The sequence below is a fragment of the Cydia strobilella genome, chromosome 17 (assembly GCF_947568885.1).
Source record: "Cydia strobilella chromosome 17, ilCydStro3.1, whole genome shotgun sequence".
NCBI classification, from domain to species: domain Eukaryota; kingdom Metazoa; phylum Arthropoda; class Insecta; order Lepidoptera; family Tortricidae; genus Cydia; species Cydia strobilella.
Window position 1 is genome coordinate 11,562,051 of NC_086057.1, and position 13,374 is coordinate 11,575,424.

The window sequence follows — 13,374 nt, forward strand, 5'->3', positions numbered from 1 at the left end:
GACACAGCCTCCTCGTCTCAAAGCTGGCACACGACTGCCGGCCACGCCATTTTCAGGCTGCATACGCATGAAATGTGGAAAAACGTTCGATTTCTTAAGAAAATATTTTTTGATTAAGAAAAGCTATGTTGCATTTGTAGAACCTGTTAAAACATTTTTGTTAGTTTAAAAATAATTTTAATCGATTAAGCCGTTTAGAAGTTATAAGCAAAGTTAGCCGCAAAACGGCCTGTCGTGTTATTTTTTTTTCGGTGAAACTACAATTTTCAGGAAGAAAGTCAAATGTTGCGATTGTTGTCCATAGAATGAAGATGCATATATATTTTTTTCATAATTTTTGGTTGACTCATTTAGAAGTTATAAGCTCTAAAAAGTAACAGTTTTTAGCCAAAAACTGCGCGAAGCGCCTTAAGGCCATTATTGTGCTTAGCATTGTTCTAGTTTTTTGCCACGGTTCTCTATTGGCTATAGGAGCCTGGGGTTTCCGGGTTTCACCCCCTTTTTACCCTCTTAATGGATGATTTTCGTAATACAAACTATGCTATGTCCTTTCCTGGGACTCAAATTGTCCCCACACGGTCTACACCAAACTTCATCGGTGGATATAGGAATCTTAAAACAAAAAAAAAATCACTGGACTGGATCAACCTTTATAGTATATATTGGTATATTTTTATAAATAATATAAATAATACATATTTCTGAATTAGTTCGCGCGATGAGTAGTCTGCCGAATGATAGTCTCATGCATAGTGGATTTGCTTTAATAATTCGTGAAGGTAATCAAAATTAATAAAAGTTAAAAATATATATAACCTCTTTGATGAAAGTGTACACAATCTCAATCAATATTGATCTGTCAATTAATGGGTCACCAATCATCCGTGACTTTGACAGGCCGTTGTAAATAAAGGTGAATATTGGACCAGCTTTATCACGTGGTCATATATTTATTATTCAGTAGTCTCACTTTTACTGCTTAAAATAACTATGTAGTTTCCGATTTGAATATAATGCTTGCGGTATTGGCGGAACTTCTTTATAATACCTGAGGAAAAAAATAATAATTAGTGAAATTAAACTGATTTTCAGGTGAACCAGTACAAGTGCACTGCTAACGGTGTACCACTCCACTGCTAGAATGCTAGTGATACTTGCACCACCCAGTCATATATAACTACTTCATTCTGGTATAATTATAAATTGTACGATGTCAGCCGTATATAAATGTCGATTTATTATGTAGGGCTTACCTCACGTAACCTCCTAGATGCGAAACAGATTTGTCATTCAGAGGAAACAGTAACGGCGCTCCGAGGCCTTGCTGCACCTTTATGAAGTATCTGACACTGCTGGGAATCAGTGCACCTGCAACAGAACTTTGTTAAAATCCTTGAGACTATTTCGTTGTTGTAGTTATTCTATCCTAGTTTACCTTTTGCATCGTATCTGTACTTGCGCAGCAGCGATTGCATCGTCGGATGAATGTTAGAACGTACTACGATCGCACACGGCTGCAAAATGAAAGTAAATTGATCCAGTAAACCCATCGAGAAATGTTTCCGTATTTCTCGGATTGTCTTTCCGTATCAAAAAAAAAAATTAAATAAAAGGCATGCATAAGCCCTGTGCGCTTACTCTGACTTTTGTGACCAACGGGCAAGTCATACAACTTGCAAAACCTGGTGTAGATTCTACCCTCCCTACCTCCTTCCCTGTTTTGTACCAACGAGATTCTCGAAGTTAATGTGCGAATTACATTTGATATATTTATTTTATCTGTGCTCTTTTTCAACGGAAAACATTGCAATAAAACCGACCGGAGCTAGTTTCCCCCTGTACATATTTCGGTAAGTCAGATAGCCGTCGCCTTTGTTAAAAAATGCAGCGGCCTACTGTAGGATGCAACCGTGAAAGCGCTATAATGAGGAGGATTGGAAGTGAGATATTAAAATTGACCACAATCGCGTACGGCAGCGGCAGCAAAGTGGATCAAAACAAAGTGGATCCGATAAATCAATCGAGCAATTTCTAAAGCAAACAGTGTTCTATCAAGGCCACCCACTTTTCACTCGTGTCTGGTTTCACATGTTTTATCAACTCTATTGCTAAAGAAAATAGCGTTGTGAGGTTAGGTTATACAGAATATCTTATTAGATTTCTCTGTACCATTTTTTGTGGGATACCCGAGTGTGCCAATGTTTGAGCGGGTTAAGCGACGTTTACTAGGGAATTTGGATAATAGGTGATCAAAATACCTTGGTGACGTATACGTGTACGATATGTAATACCTAAATAACATAGCTAATATAGTCCCATGCTCCGAATCAGAGTTTTAGAAGATAGAATTTAAATAGATACGAGAGTAAATTAACTTAGGAGAAAGTAGTTTAAATTAAGTTGATAATAATCTCGTCAATATAAAAAATACGTTAATGCAGACTTCACGTTCTGTGTCATCATTCGCTAGAACACTAAAACAGGTGTACATGGTCCACTAAACCATTTTTCTCTTTATACCTCTTTAAGTTTCTCCAGTAGTTTTGTGTTGTTCTCGGAACTGTCTAATATTTCTTTTTCATTGGATTCTAACGCCATTTCTTTTCCATTATCATCCTTGTCTTCATCAGATGATTTCGATTCAGAGGCGAAATTAAAAAATGGATATCGCAGAGTCGAGTCTTCATTGAATGTAATCACGTCTCTTTTGTAATTCCTCGATATCATCCTCTAAAATAAAGAAATTGAAATTTATGAATAAAAAAACACCTATCTGAAACACTTATATTAACTTATAAAAAGTTTGAAATGCCATTTTGTCAGTTGTAAATTATTCAAAACTATGTTGTTGCAATTGCATGTGTTTAACCACAAAAAAATAGTAAGTATATTATTTTATCCGGACAAGTTAGTCGAGTGTTCTTTTTATTATGGCTAACTAAGATATTCATCCAGGTTCTAGGCCAATTCTCAGACCACCTCAGTATCACGGTGGTTTTTAAAAACAAACACGTCTCATAAAAATACTTACATTTTCGACACACAAAAGTCTAGCTAAGACAAGAAGAACCGTAGCGATCTGCATGGCTACCACGAATGGGTCGATTTTTCGGGTCAGGTTGGTTGGCGATTTAGTAAACACGAGGCTAGTTTACTTTTAATTTGAGATCTCGTAGCAACATTCGACGTCTATACCGTTATTTTAAAAAAACATCAGACTCGTACGACAGCTAGTTTTGTCTGCAGACACTACTGTGATATGACAGGAAAAGTTTTAATTTGTAATTTATATATAAGAAATTTCATTTTTTAAGTTTGCATTTATTGTTTTTATTGGATAATTTAGTGCACCATGGTATTTGGGTACCTACTTTTGTCATTGCTTTTGTTGTTCGTGTTTAAGAAATAGTAATTGGTTTTGAAACGGTGATCGACACTCAACAACAATGCTACCTACTTTCATCGTAAGTTGTATTAGACATAAATGAAGGAAAAAATCTTATGCTCTAATCTTTCAATGGGTATCTGAACTATCAATGTGCCCTGAGATTCTAAAAAATATATAAATATCAATTGATTCTGATCCCAGCAGCCTAAAATGATCCTAAACCTAATTTGCAAATCTCTCTTGTTTGCTGAAAGATTATATGCTAGTTTTGTTACGCTCTTATTAATTTTACGATGCACATTGCATACGCGGTAAGAATTGAAATAAATGTAGAGAAAAAACAAAGAAAAAGTAGGCTACTCATATATATTTGTACAGATAAGGAATATGACATACCTAATGGATGACATAATAAGGGAGGAAGTAACCATTGATGCGAAGGCTGAACGAATAAGTAGAGTGCGGACTTGCGGAGTATGGTACTCTATAAACGAATACAAGGGACTTCTATTCTACAGGCACTTGCTTACCAACGTGGCCTTAGAACTGATTTAATAATTATGATTGACGTCAAGCGGTGTGCTCCGTTTCCCTCGAGAAAAGCAGCATACTGCAACTAGCGAATCGATTTAATTGCCCCATTTCACTGCCACGGCCACTTTGACAAGAATAAAGCAATCGTTTATGGTAGGTAGTTTGCATTTAAAATAAGTCAACTCTTGATTTTTCCATGGGTTAGAACATTCATATCTAGACTAACGGCTACATATAAAATTATACGTAAAATTTGTATTCTGTATGCCCTAAAGTAGGTAAAGACTGTATCGTTAATTATATAAATACAGATAAAACCTGGTCTAACTGTTGATATGTGTATTATATATGTTCTAAGGGTTTGAACTGACGGTATTTTTAAGCTATATCTGATATAAGGTTTAATTTTATTTTATTTTAGGGACTTTATGATGCTTTCAATAGTGTACCCATACCCATATTTTCTTTGTAAAGAAATTATCTTTTCTAGATATTCTCACATCCATGCTCTGCCATTTTCTAATTCCCCTCCATAAAACTCTCCCGAGATTCCAAATGTTACCACTATTAAGACGATACAAGATTTCAGTGAAAGTTATATATCGCGATCCAGTTCCCAGCAGATATAAACAAGTCGTTAGTTAACCAGTCAGTTTTAAAGCACGTGTTTACGAAAGATCTAGATTTTAGTCCGTGGCGGTGGCGATAGTTTTGATAAACTAGTTCAGCGCTTGAGAAAACTCGTTAAAGTTGGTGCTTCGTCCAAACCCCAGAATGGCCGCCATATGTGCCGTTCTTAATCAAAAGATACCACTTTTTCGCTTACCATAAAGACAAAATTTGCGTGTATCTTTATACAAATAACCTGTCAGAGCATCCTTATGGCAAGTAACAATGTGATACCTTTTGATTGAAAACGTCACATTATAAATTATTTAACAGCATACCTACCTAAATCCTTTTCATTTGAATGATATTGCTTTCCCGATAGCTTATCTTGTTTGACATTGTGTGGGCGACAAGGAACGCCCACTCACGAGAGTATTGTATTAGGGTTAAACATCCACCATTCCACGTGTACGCGAGAGGCATGAATAAAATAGGAATTACAGTTGTTACAAATAATCTGGCATTATTCCACCGATACCCGTGTCGCCGCATCAGCGTAAGTCTGGGTCGGTCTGTTAAAAAGTAATCTGCCAACCACATAAGCCGAAAATTTGGCCACCTGACGCTGCTTACACACCTGATTCAAGTCTCGGTTGAGATAGAGTTCCATGAGAAGCACGAAATTATAAGTTTCACGGTTAGTTTCACTGTGCCCGATATTTCGGGAGCTCATAAACAATACAAAAGGTAATCACGGTCTATATCCCGGTCAATATAAGTCTATGTTTTTATAATTTTATAAATAATGAAAATGATATTATAAAGTCTTATTTTAATACAATTTCTTTAATGAAATAGGTAGGTGCGCAAGTGTCGTCTATAGGTAGAGAATTGTATTATAAATTCACCGAATCGAGTAGGACCTTGACGCGTCCCACTTTTCGCAAGGACGGGACTTTGAGGAAGGTCGATTTACTGGTTATGTACGAATTTGAGTTAAAGACAGATAATACAAATCTTACTCGCTTTAAACTTTAATGCCACCGTGCTGCCGTACTGTTATACCGTATTAGGTATTAGTATTAATAGCCGTTGATTATTAATTTCGAGTTGGCACCAGAATGGTTTTACGATGTGACTTCTAAAAAGAAGTTGGTGCGACACTCATTGAAATCCCAGGAACTCCATATTTTCTCGAAAGAAAAACTAAGATGAAGGGTATTTCTTTTCTCTCGCAACTCACGAGCGGCCTTAATCTAGTATTTATATAAAAGTGAGACGCATACAATTATATACGATGATGAAAGTATAAATACTAATGATAGAATAAAATGGAAATAATGAATAAATGTAAAAAAATGGACAGTCAAACAACAATAAGGACATTACAAACAAGTGTTTTGATAGATTACTAACGTGTAAGTACCTATAATACCTACAATCTACATGTAACATTGCGTAAATAAATACAGCGAAAATACAATACGTTCGTAATGTCACTGTTATTTGAACAAATGCCACGCTGGATTATTATTATATCCAATCCATATTTACTTTTTATGTAACTCAGTTTGACTTTACACACCAAACCGGCCAGTTGCAAAGTTTGATCCGTGTTTTTAAATAGTCATTCGTTATTGTTAAAAATGTATTTTCTTCCGGGTAGCTTATTATAATAACAATCAGTGTTCAATAGTGTTTAGTAACTTCTACTAATGAATCATCGGATCAGTTAAATGATAGTGTAATGTCATTTTAATTTGTCTGTCGTCCGTTGGGTGCATTGCACTGCCAGTACCAGTACTAATTCTTGCGCGACTATTAGTAGTTACCATACCACTTTCGTCTAGATAATAAGTGTGACATTTACCTGACAATTATTATTCGATATACGAGTAATGTCGAAAAGTGCAGGTAGTAAATTCCGCATTTCTGCTAAACCGACTTATAATGTAGCTCATAACTCTCTGTCAAGATCTTGCCGACGACGCAATACCAAATTAAGAAGGTAAATGAGATACGGTTATTACAGTTTTTAATTTAGTTTGGATTTCATTATCTAGGCTCTAAACGATTTAGGTTCGTAATAAGTCGTATTCGTATCTGGCTGCCAGGGTCGTCCACACAGGTACATTGTAAAAAAAATGTGAGTTATGCGCTTTCTAAAATTAATTCTGTTCGTTTTTTTTAACAAGAACTTTTGGCCGCCAATTTGTTTTTGCTATTAATTAGTAGGTTACTGCTTCTCTTCTCCTGTGGAGAATAAGGAGCGGTTGTCTAGATATTATTTAAGCCAAAAGCGACCGAGTCAGCATCCTAGTACCTACTATTCCTGTTTATTTTGCTTTTTAGGCCATTTTCTGATGGTAAATATTATAACGGTTACGTAAATTATATGATTTGACGAAATTTCTGGACACTTATTAATGTTATTATTTGCCTGTTTCCCTTTAGATTAAATAGCTTGGTTAACACCAATCGAGGTCAGATTCTTGTGAAGCGCTGTCGCGAAAACTACACAGATTAGTTAAGGGCCCCGGATCCCTAGGGATAACAATGCCACGTGAATGCCACCGTTTAAAATTAAATACTTTAAATGGTACTGTTTTCAATCTTGACCTATTTTATTTAGTTTTTCTTATTCATTATTATAATTAATTACAGTCCACAATAGTACATTTCGATGCTAGTGCGGAAAGTATGTCATTACTTCACGAGTACCGAGAGACTCGGGACGAGTAAAGAATGACATTTCCGCACGTGTATCGAACGACGTTTTTGAATACAGTTGCGAAAAATAAGAAAAGCAACAAGTAAGGAACGGAATTCGAAACTTTTATATTATTAATTCTGTGACATCATTATTGACATTATGAAGAGGTGTTTTTCTAGCTTTTATTCGACTAGAATTGATTTTTATTGAACCCACTTCAATGAGTTTTTTTTCAAATGCATGTTCTATAAAACAGAAACAATTGTAAATATTAAAACATTGTACTATTATTACCTATATATCATTATATACGATTATTTGTGTATCGTATATTTATAAAAACAATATTGAATGTTGCCTTTGGAAACTTAAAACATTCTTGCAGTAAGAAAATACGCCTCTTCTTTGACAGGCGTTCCGTTCCATTCAGACAACTTATTAAGAACGGTTTTTCAACATTAAAAAATAAACGTGTTATAATACTTATAATGATGAAGAGGTAAGTAATAAAATATGAAATATGCATATTTTTCGTATTCTTGCATTAACAGTAGGTTTTTATGTTGATTACGACGTTTAAAGGAAACTAATATTAACACTCATCAATAAGTAGTCATGAATTGGAACAAGTAAAAATTTATAAAAATTGTAAAAGTAAAAAGCACTAGTTCGCGAAAACCAACTTTCCGCACGCTAAACAGCCACGAAAAGTAGCACTTTTTGATGGTTCACTGTCATTAGGTACAATTGGCACAAATGGAAAATAGTCTTAAAATGACCATTCTGAAGTTGGATTAAAAGTAATAGTATCCAAAGTGAATCTAGTCAAATGTAATTGTGCTAAAAACCATTTTTAACCAAATTTGTACTCGTCGCAAATTAAGCCAGAATGGAATTTTGTCCATTATAAATTATATTTTTTCTGAGTGTACGTAAACAAAAATGGACTAATATTTTTCGACCTGTGTCATATTTGACATTTTTACTATTGAACATAATTCTTTTTTGACATTATGCTGGATAGACAATTTTCCTAGTTGATGTATTTTAAATTGTCATTTTCCTACTTTGACGTATAATTTCGAGTCGACACTTTTCCACTTGTACCTAATGAATCTAATGATAGTAAACCTTTTTGTTTTTTTTTCTTAATTTTGTAACATGATACCTAGTTATTTTTATACTTTAACCTGGGCCATTTTATTTAAAGTTGTGATTGAACTCTTTATTCTGAGAGGAGAAAATAGTTGTCCCAAAATTCCCATAGTTACATTTTTCTTTCTTTCCATTCCGTAATCGTCATACAGTCTATGAAAAATTGTTACGAAATGCAAATGAAAGTTTTTGGACACTCTCTTATTAGGACCTCGCTCTGATTCTCGCTCATGATTATGAGTAGAAAAATTCAATTTTCCAAATTTAACAAAACGGCCCATCTAAATAAAGTTTTTGTTTATAGTACTAAATTATATTAAACATATTAAAAACGGGTCACTCACGTATTTTATGTCGAAAACGCTCGACATGTTATAACGCTCGATATGTCTGTGTCTCACGGAAGTATTGTTTCTAAATTATATTCTTAAAAAAACACAATATTTTTGCGATAAAATTTGTTCTTTGACTACTTATAGGTAAAGTGTGCGTTCCTTGGTATTAAGAGAGTTAGATGATGTACGTGTTTTTTTCACTAACATATGCCTTGTTTCAGGTCAACCGGCAACTTCGCATCGGGCGCAGCGGGTGGCGGGTGCGGCGCCCCTCGCTCCGCCCCCGCCACCCCGCTGCAGCTTGAGCCTCACCCCCGATCTAAGCATGACAAGTGAGTATTTAGTGATCATTCAGTATTTAGTGTCATATCAATGACAAGGTTATGGGCCCCGGAAAATAAGAACATTACTCCTTGACAGGCCAGTCACAATCACAACTTATACTGGTACCTACATATGTGGATATTTTTTTAGCTAAGTCTTAACTTAGGTAAAGAACAATGAAACGCTGTCAGGATAAATTATTATCTGCCAATGAAAGTAAAACAAGTAAACGTTATGAAACCCGAACCATAGGGGATATCCTCCCAGTAATCGATGAGTGGGTAGGGAGAAGGAAGGGGGCCCTGACATTAGGGTGACACTGGTGGTGTCCGAACACTACCTGCACAAGATGCAGAGGGAACCCGGGCCCCAGCGCCATGAATGTGGCGCGGCGGACGACACGGCCCAACACTGGAAGATTATTACTGGAAGAGTGCAATTGCTGGGCCATGGAAAAAGCTGCTCTAAGGGCAGCGACGGGGGTGGCGGACCTCTCGCTGCGCAGCATAATAGCGGCGATGCTGTGTAGCGAGAGGAAATGGGGAGCGGTGGCCTCCTTCTGCGAGGTCATATCACAGAAGGAGGAGGCGGAGAGGGAGCGAGAAGCGGCTGCTGACGCGCTTCCTCTCCGATGCAGGCGGCAGGGTCGAAATCATACAGCATATGCTCGTGCCGCACCCGAATTTCACGCCTCCATACATCGTTGGGGGGGGGGGGACCAAGCGTTTCTGATTCCTCCCTCCATTGTGAGGTTGCCCGGCGACAAGCCGGGGCTACCGGAGGGCGCCGCGGTGGAATGTTATCGATCCCAGTGCGCCCTCATGAACGGCAAAGAGGGTGAAACGCCGCAGTGGGTTTAGTGGGTAGGGCCAAATTCTCCCCCCCCCCTCGCCAAGAGAGGGAAAAGGAGCGGCGAGTCCCACACACCGTGCGTAAGTGCATTCCCACTCCGTAAATAAAAAGAACAAGGCCGTTAGTTGTCGTTGTACTCTAACCTCACTTCTACTGCAAGAACCACATAGTTGCATCGTCGTAAATTGTAATGTAATGTAATGTTAATAATGTTATAAGTAGTAATAATTATGTTGTATATAATTACATACATTTAATTTAATAACTAGGTACACTACATTAGGTAAGCATTAAAGAAATACAAAAAAAAAAAAATTAGAAACTAAAATCCGTTCTGAGCCATGCCGGGTCCAAAGGTCCCCATCACACTAGCAGCGTTACCCCGCTGCATGGCGATGGAGACCTGTTGGACGAGCCATGACTCAGAACGGGGGTCACTCCCTTTCTAAGTTATAAGTATTTTATATTTAAGTAAAATTATACAATGATACGGTTTATGTTACAAATTATGCCACATTGTTAAGTTATTATTTCCATAAAAAACAGTAGTAGTCAGTGAACGTAAAAAAGTAGTAGGTACTACGTCCCTGCGAAATAATTTTGTCTGGAAGATTCTATACCGGCAAAATAACGTATTTACTTTAATAACGTATTTACTTTTATTAAAATTATGTACTTTATTTTCACCGTGAAAATGTAGATTAATTAAGTACAGTCAGTTAGATCTGTTTCATCTCGACAAATGATTTAATCGGCATCTGTAGCTACAGCTACGAAAGACGTGAAACACTCACTTAGTAATTAATAATGTTTGGAGGTGGCATTTATATCTGTTTTTTTACATTTTACTAAGACAATACCAATTCTTATTTTGAACAGTCTTTTTTTGATTGCCTCGTCAGTCATTGTTTCGAATATTACATACCATTGTTTTCAAATTATTTCGAGAATAATTTTTGCTTTGAATATTGAAAAAGGATTTATCATGTGTATCGGGTATTATCTTAGTTAAACGATTATCTACGCCATTCTACGCCAACGTTTTGCTAATCAGTTGTGTTCAGGGCTCTACACCAACCTAACGTTTCTACGCTCACTTAATTCAGTATGAAAAACTTGTTAAACTGAAACTAAAAGTGACACGGAATTCAGGATGAAAAACTTCATAAAATTTAAATATTAAGCGGTATAAGTGCGTTGTGAAGTGATGATTGTGATTGGTGTTCTGTGAGATTTGTTTCAAAATGGAGGCGTATCAGCCTTCTGATGAGCAGTCAGCTTTGGTGGTGATAAGGCTGATGCATGGCATCTATGACGGTCTCAGGTACCTATTTAAAATTCATAGAAATACTATTCGACAAGGTCTCAAGAACTGTTTTGTGAGAATTGTGAGCCTGGATCAATTGGCGTGTGGAATCCCGCCTTTATGCGTTCTGCCTACGTGCCTACGACGCATACAATACACATATCAACTATTAGAGATGAAGAACATTGGAGCAGTAGATCTTTAACCAATATGAAATCACTTATTTCTGTTGAGGTTGACAGTTTAGTCCGGGACTGAAGTGGTGCCTTTCACCCGAGTTGAACACTCTGTGTGTATTAAAAAAACATGACTGAGTATTACATAATACTTCTTAAGGGTACTTTCAATTAACAATTTGGGTAAAAGTATCGTTATTTATGGAACGGGGAGTTAAATATCAGAATGGAAATCATCCAACAAATCCATTTAAAACCAAATTTTAATTGCTTATCGAAAAAATAAAATAATAACGTACTTGGAATGTAAAATGTTTAGGTGCAGAAACGTATCTCTTTCTGCATACTCCATAGAACAACAATGACCCGCTTTCAATTTGAAATTTATCGCGCGAAAATACGGTTAACAATTGAGTGATTTCGTTTATGTCACTTACCGTTGCTATCATAAGTAAGTATTCTTTATTGCTTACATGTAAAATTACAATGAAAATTTAAGCTTAGAAATAAATTAAAAGTGGAAAAATTCACTGTCTTGGATGGGTCGTGGATCACTAGTACAGTGCTCTACCATCTGAGCCACCAAGATCGTACCCAATGCAGCGAATATTTATCGCTAAAAAGCGATCTCTTCCAGACAACCTTTGGGTAGCGGGAAATGAAGAACACATATCAAAAGTCAACAGGTAAAGGTACATAGGTAAAGGAGCTAAAAATAGAGAATATTACCACATCCACATACATTAATACGATAGAAAATAAATACATACCTATATATTACTATTAAATATAATGTCAACATCACCATCCCCCATGATGAGAATCTCGTGAAAGCCGAGAAGGACAAGTCCATGTACCTAGACTTGGCTCACGAGATAACCGCCATGTGGGATGTTGATTCGACGATCATTGTCCCGATAGTTGTTTCAGCGAACGGTTTAATAGCGAAGATTCTCGATCATATCGATATCAAGGGTCAGATGCAGAAGACGGTGATCTTGGATACGGCGCGGATAATCCGCCGGTTCCTCTCTCTGCGGCCCTTGAGAATCGTGTTATCAACGGAATAAATCCTATCCGTCTGTTTAACTGGGGACTGAAAAATCGACTCTTAATTTATGTCTATCCGTAGTAGGGCACTAGATACCAGTAAAGACTGACGGGCATATACAGGGTGGCTAAAAATAACTGCACTCCCGTTACCAGGGAGGTTTTGGGATTATATTGCTCAGTATAATCTTTTACTATGGGACCAACCACATAAAAATTACTGAACGTGTCGGATTGTCGAGCGCCGGATTACCGAGCGCCTACTGTACCTATAGTAATTTATTTGTAAGAGTTGGTACAGGTAATAGAGATATTTAGAACGATACAACAATTTTGATTTGTATTCGAGCCATTATCTTGATGGATGACCGATTAAGCGATAAGAGTATTTTTTTAATACTACGTCGGTGGCAAACAAGCATACCGCCCGCCCGCCTGATGGTAAGCAGTCACCGTAGCCCATGGATGCCTGGAATACCATTATTATAATACATAACCAGCACCCACCACACCAGCACCACAGCAGCACCAATGTATTGATTGGAGGGTTGGAATGTTATGAAAGTTACCAGCTCCGGTGATGCGGCAATTTGTTTCAATGTTTACGGTATTTAGGCTACAATTGCTTAGGAAAATCACAATGAACTGCCGGTGATTGGCAACCTTTAACTACGCTTAATTACGTAGGTTCGCACGGTGTGACAGGGATGTCAAAAATACCCTTTTAAGGCTTTTTGTCAGTCCTTTTACGCGTGCGGCCTATGGACTAATTACATACACAAAAAAGAACCTCAATGCCCTGCGTGTCCAATACAATAATGGTTTCCGCATGCTGATGGGACTGCCACGTTACTCTAGCGTTTCGGGGATGCAAACGTACTGCCTCCCTCATGCGCCGAGTACGTGACAGTTCCAACAGTCTGCTTCAGCTC

At 37.1% G+C, this 13,374-nt stretch overlaps 3 protein-coding genes across 3 annotated transcripts in view; 2 read left to right on the top strand and 1 right to left on the bottom strand.

Moving 5' to 3' along the window:
- LOC134748710 (polyubiquitin-A) overlaps positions 1-13,374 on the top strand; it is a 272,025-nt gene that overhangs the window by 75,007 nt on the left and 183,644 nt on the right. The window lies entirely within an intron of this gene.
- LOC134748745 (uncharacterized) overlaps positions 1-13,374 on the top strand; it is a 91,194-nt gene that overhangs the window by 46,059 nt on the left and 31,761 nt on the right. Inside the window, exon 5 of the mRNA XM_063683520.1 lies at positions 8,956-9,066. Coding sequence (XP_063539590.1) covers positions 8,956-9,066 — 111 coding nt within the window. The remainder of the gene's footprint in view (positions 1-8,955; positions 9,067-13,374) is intronic.
- LOC134748864 (uncharacterized) lies at positions 903-3,304 on the bottom strand. Its single transcript, XM_063683688.1, has 5 exons — positions 3,032-3,304; positions 2,521-2,730; positions 1,436-1,514; positions 1,254-1,368; positions 903-1,048 (listed from the first exon to the last, which is right to left on the bottom strand). The coding sequence occupies exons 1-5, from the start codon at positions 3,083-3,085 to the stop codon at positions 973-975; spliced, it is 534 nt and encodes a 177-aa protein (XP_063539758.1). The 5' UTR covers positions 3,086-3,304; the 3' UTR covers positions 903-972.